This window comes from Scophthalmus maximus, chromosome 8 (genome assembly GCF_022379125.1).
Source record: "Scophthalmus maximus strain ysfricsl-2021 chromosome 8, ASM2237912v1, whole genome shotgun sequence".
Taxonomy (NCBI): Eukaryota; Metazoa; Chordata; class Actinopteri; order Pleuronectiformes; family Scophthalmidae; genus Scophthalmus; species Scophthalmus maximus.
The window spans coordinates 15,977,501-15,982,662 of NC_061522.1; the positions used below are offsets into that span (position 1 = coordinate 15,977,501).

At 40.9% G+C, this 5,162-nt stretch overlaps 1 protein-coding gene across 2 annotated transcripts in view; it reads left to right on the forward strand.

Moving 5' to 3' along the window:
- stra6l (STRA6-like) overlaps window positions 1–4,919 on the forward strand; it is a 6,885-nt gene extending 1,966 nt beyond the window's left edge. For both annotated transcript variants that reach the window (XM_035638198.2, XM_035638199.2), the window contains exons 6-18: window positions 111–156; window positions 239–364; window positions 506–579; window positions 817–925; window positions 1,088–1,241; window positions 1,434–1,509; window positions 2,015–2,096; window positions 2,218–2,266; window positions 2,579–2,696; window positions 2,810–2,929; window positions 3,219–3,382; window positions 3,739–3,882; window positions 4,180–4,919. In XM_035638198.2, the coding sequence (XP_035494091.1) occupies window positions 111–156; window positions 239–364; window positions 506–579; window positions 817–925; window positions 1,088–1,241; window positions 1,434–1,509; window positions 2,015–2,096; window positions 2,218–2,266; window positions 2,579–2,696; window positions 2,810–2,929; window positions 3,219–3,382; window positions 3,739–3,882; window positions 4,180–4,421 (1,504 nt within the window). In that variant the 3' untranslated portion in view covers window positions 4,422–4,919. The remainder of the gene's footprint in view (window positions 1–110; window positions 157–238; window positions 365–505; window positions 580–816; window positions 926–1,087; window positions 1,242–1,433; window positions 1,510–2,014; window positions 2,097–2,217; window positions 2,267–2,578; window positions 2,697–2,809; window positions 2,930–3,218; window positions 3,383–3,738; window positions 3,883–4,179) is intronic.
- Window positions 4,920–5,162: the final 243 nt, after the last annotated feature.

Here is a 5,162-nt window from a genome sequence, read left to right on the forward strand (position 1 = left end):
TTGAAACTATGCGGTAACATTTAAACAAACCCAAATTATATGAATACAGACAAATTAATGAGTGTATATATGGATGATCAAATTTCACGTGACTTGATGCTTGCTTGTAGGATCATCGTTACAGTCTGGGACACATTCACCTGTCCTGATGGTAAGGTAGGTGAGTAGTAAACCCCTTGCTAGCACGCAGAAGCGTGATGTGCCATCAATACATTAATGGATGACTGTGATTCTAAAGATTTTAGGTCCGTACCAGAAGGTAATCGTCCAGTGGCCCTCCATCCTATCACTCGTCTTCCTCTTGGGCCGATTTGTCTACATTCTGATTAAAGCTGTTCGAATACGCCTGCAACAGGATCAAGAGGTCAGGTCATAAAATCGTTGTTGTATGTTGGGTATATTTAGCTGGATGTTCCCTCTTTTGCTTTCATTCTGTTGGCAACTTTTCCTGAATTTTCTGAACAATAAACTGAGTGAGAATGTATCTGCTAAAATCTGCTGCCAGGACCCTGAGGAGCTGAATGAGCAACACCAGGTGCAGCATGTCAAGACACTGCTGAGGAAAACACCTGCACACAGGTAGAATACACATGAATCCATATGTGCACCAATGCTGCGTTCACTGGACTTCAAGGTGAAATACGGTGTGATGTATTTAAGTGCTGCTATGTCATGGTTCGAAATTTGTGTTCATGTCATTTAGAATATCCTTCTCGTGCAATTATATAGATTCCAGATGTCACAAAAATATGTAACAACTATACCAGGATTCAGATCCTATATATATATATATAAATGTATGGTTTTGTGTTGCAGTAAGCGACTCAGCTGGTTCCAGAGGCGAGTGTATGAGTGGGACCCGTACTTCAAGTTCCCCAACAGGATCATTGGCAGTGCCGTTATATCCCTCATAGGCCTTTATATTGTAAAAACAACATAGCAACGCATCTCTTTTCATTTTGTAAAACCAAATATCTCAACTCCAGGCTTGATTCATAAAATGTTACACAAGCTTTTTTAAATCTAATAATCGGTGCATCTGCTTCAGGCACAGGTGTGTTCATTAGTCCTGTTGTGATTTCTCCAGATGACTCTGGCAGACTACACGCTCAGCAATGTGGCTTTTGACCAAGTAGACAAGTGGAAGAACACGCTACAACAGCTGGTGACCTCTTGTAACCAGACTGCAGCTCTGGGAGCCATGATACCACAGCTGGAAGAATTCCTTGCTGTTGCTAGGAGTGAGTGAGTTGATCTGATATATAGTCTGGAGCTTTCAATATCTGTGTGATCCATGCCCCATTCATGTATCTGGTGGGCATCGGTCGATGTTGAGGATGTTTACATCACATCTGTCCTGCTTCCTTTGTTTACAATATGAAAAAGCCGGATATCCTCTCTCATCTGTTTTTTTTTTTCAATCTTTTCCCCAGAGTCTTGGTTAGCTACCACCATCATTGCAAGTCTCAACTCTGTTGCCTACACTCTCCATGTATTGGTATGTTACAGGTAAGAGATCGCAAGAGGATCTGAAATGTAAAAAAAATTGATTGGATTATTATGTTAAATGTTTGGGAAAATAATACATATTAGAAAGTAAAAAAAACTGTTTTTTGGGGGAATTTGAAAGCAATTTCTCTACCAGTTGTTGAGGAATTTCCATCTATCCTTCCTGAGAAACTCTTAAGATGAGTCTTCTCAAGCAAGGTCATCTTGTCTATGGCAAACCTAAACAATCTTTGAGCATCTGAAGTCTCTCTCGAGGTGTCATAGTCGCGGGGAGATGGCGACATTACTCAAAACTAAATACACTAGAGAGACCGGAGATGGGCAGACTATCTTGGGAAGGCATAACTGTGAACCTGTTGATCTGTCCAGCAAAACCAGAAGTCTCCTCAATATTTAGCTCTTATAATAAATACTTCTGCTTAAGACATCCATGATTTCCGTCTTCCTGAATCAGCATCCATTTCATCAATTATTCCATTTCACCAGTTACCACCTTATGTTATAGGAAACACTTGAAGAGACTGTGGAAAGGACAAAGGGGTTTTCTTCCTGAGAAGTTTCATAACCCCAGTTCTGCTGTGAGCGTGGTAAGTTACACACACCGCACGCACATGCACACACACACGCACACACAAAATAAAAGTTCACATATACATTTGGGCAAAAATACAGTATAAATGCAATAACATTTCTCATTGATGTTCACAGGCTTCCATTACAAGATACTCAGGATGGCAAATAGCATTTACACTTTGGGGTGAGCTTTTCATCATTGGAAACACATCTACAACTCACATGGACACAATGTTGACCGAAATACGAAAATGACTCCAGCACCAGTGATACTCTAAAAGGGGTGGTACCTAAACTCATGTAAGGAGGGAAAAGATATAAAATGCTATATTGTTGAAGAATCATAGCAATTATTAACAAACGGCGTTGAAAACATAACCTCCTTGGTGGAGGTTAATATAATTGCACATTTACACCATGCAAGGTGGTAAAACACAACACAAGATAACATATGCATGTGTCCATTACATGCTATTCTTCTTTTTTCCTTTTTTAGGCTATGTGATTGTCCATTTTATCCACTTCCAGTTGGCCCTGCTCTTGGTCTATGGGCTGGTTCTTCCTATAGAGCATGGACACGTACTGAGCATGCTCACTAACCTGGGAATCATTGTGTAAGTGTGCTCTCCCTGTCCTAATGGTTATATGAAAGCATATGAGTGGATGGTTAGATTGACAGAGTGACACAGTCACCAATAGATATGTACCTTTCTCGTGTTTCTCCCAGGCTGACCATCGGTCTGGTGATCAGTCTGGTGATTCTCCAGATAGCTCTGGTCCAGATCTTCTTCCTCCAGGACAAGATATCTCCTTCTGATAAAGAGAAACCTCTGGCTCTCAACAACAGGTGGGTGTATTTCAGTTTAGATATTAAGAGAGACCCATAAAACCATCAGTTTGATGCCGCACTAAAACTCAGATCTATTGTGAAGGTAAAGTCACACAATGTTGCATTTCCTCTCTATTACAATAGTGTAAAGTAGCTTAATGAATTGCTGGAGCAGATGGTGTGATGGACTTTTACAGAGAGGTGGATCCCCTTAGTACCCATTAGTCAAATATAAATACAACAATGACTAGGATTTACAGTTTATCTGCATGGTACAGTAACACAGTCCTCCCCTTCTCCTCTTCAGGAAGGCGTTCCACTGCTTCAACTACTTCTTCTTTTTCTACAACGTGGTGATGGGGTTCAGCAACTGCATCTTGAGGCTGCTGTGCAGCATCGTTGTAGGAACATGGCTGGTGTCCCGCATTGACCGAACCATCATGCAGAGGGGATATGAAAACTTGGACGCAGGTAAGCCTAAGTTCAACCAAAAATGGTGACAGACAAAATGAAATAGTCATTGAGGTGCTTGTATCTAACACATCCTCCATTAGATGGCAGCATTTCACAGGGCATCAGCATACAGTGCTTCTAGAGACAAGAACAACAACTTATTAGTGAGATAACTACAGTGAAATAAATACAAAATGCAATATTCTTTTGTATAGTGACTTTTGTTGCTGTTATCGCTCTTAGTGTTTATTGTGTTGTAATAATTCAACAATAAGTTGGTCAATTAACTATTGTTTCCTCAGTTTTGCATCCACCTCAATAGAATTTATCTATATGCGGTGTGTGGATCTAACAGTATTTTACACCTATTCAAGGCTACAGCACTTGGATTGGGATGATCTTCGCCGACCACTATCACAACAATCCAGTCATGGTGTGTTTCAGCCAGCTGCTGGTCTCCGACAAGCTGGAGAGACACAGAGTGTCTGCATACTCCACATTCAGCAACATGCCATCTGGTCAGTGTGTGTGTGTGTGTGTGTGTGTGTGTTCGCGCACATGTGCCTGCGTGTAGCTCTGACATGTACAATCCACTAAATAACAACTGCTTCCATCTGTTCTGTAAGATGCACCAAGCTTTTAACCAAACTAGCCTCCCTTTTTAAATTACCTTTTAAAAATCACTTTGTGATTGTAGCTGTTTGGTCCATCCATTTTTCACCCTGCACCTTTTTATGTGTTTTACTATTAGTCTTATTTACTATTATCATTATTCCTCATTGTTTTTACTACATTACGTCTTAATTTTTTTGCAGAAACCCCTGGGAATAGTAGGGCCAGGAGGCGCTGGATGCTGTTTCATACTTTGCTGAGAAACCCTCATCTGATCCCGCTCAGAAAGCACCACCTCGCCTCGTCTTCGTTGTTACAGACATCCTCGTCTCCCCAGTCAGATATGGTGGTGAGGGTGTGGGTCATGGGCTCACAAACGCAGAGTTGCCAAGCAGCGTCACAGTCACTGCCAGAGATCCCAGCCACACCAGCAGTGGACTGTTAAACAAAACATTTACATAGATTCTGATCTGGAAAATACGGCTCGCAATCCAAAATTGTACGTGTGCCCTTTAGTCGAGGATCTCTTCGTTGTAAAGGGAGGACTGTGCAGTTTTCAACAAGTCCGCTTATCATTTGTGACAAAAAGCCTAGTGCTAACATCTGATTGATATAATCTAGTTAATGTGTTTAAGGCCACCAGTCTATCAACTCAGATAGTAGTGTTCATCTTTAGTAATTTAGTCATTTGATACATGGAAATTGTGATAAGCAGAACCAGAGATTGATTGTAAGCAGTTTAATGTGTGTATTGTTGTCATGTAAACTTGAGAAATGTGGTCATAATAGTCGGAACAAGAGCATCTGCTGAAAAAGCATGATCTCAGTCAAACGAACCTTTTATACATTATCACAATAACACCCGTGCCATCTGTTCTTGAAGGGGAGCTGGCCCATTCCTTTTTGTAACAATGTTTATTGTATTAAAATCAGCTAAAGTGCATAACCTGCTTGTCATTCTGGGTCTGTGTTATAGAGGTGGCTGCTGAATATTCAAGTCAAGTCAAGTCACCTTTATTGTCAATTCCTGCAGTATTGTTCGAGACATATAGAGGAATTGAATAAAACCCGTTTGTCTCGGACCCATGGTGCAATAGTACAAAACAAAATCAAACAAAATTCTCAATAAACATCTAGTGGCACTTCATGCTGGCTCTGTAGAGCTCTGCAGACACTGAAGGTCTGT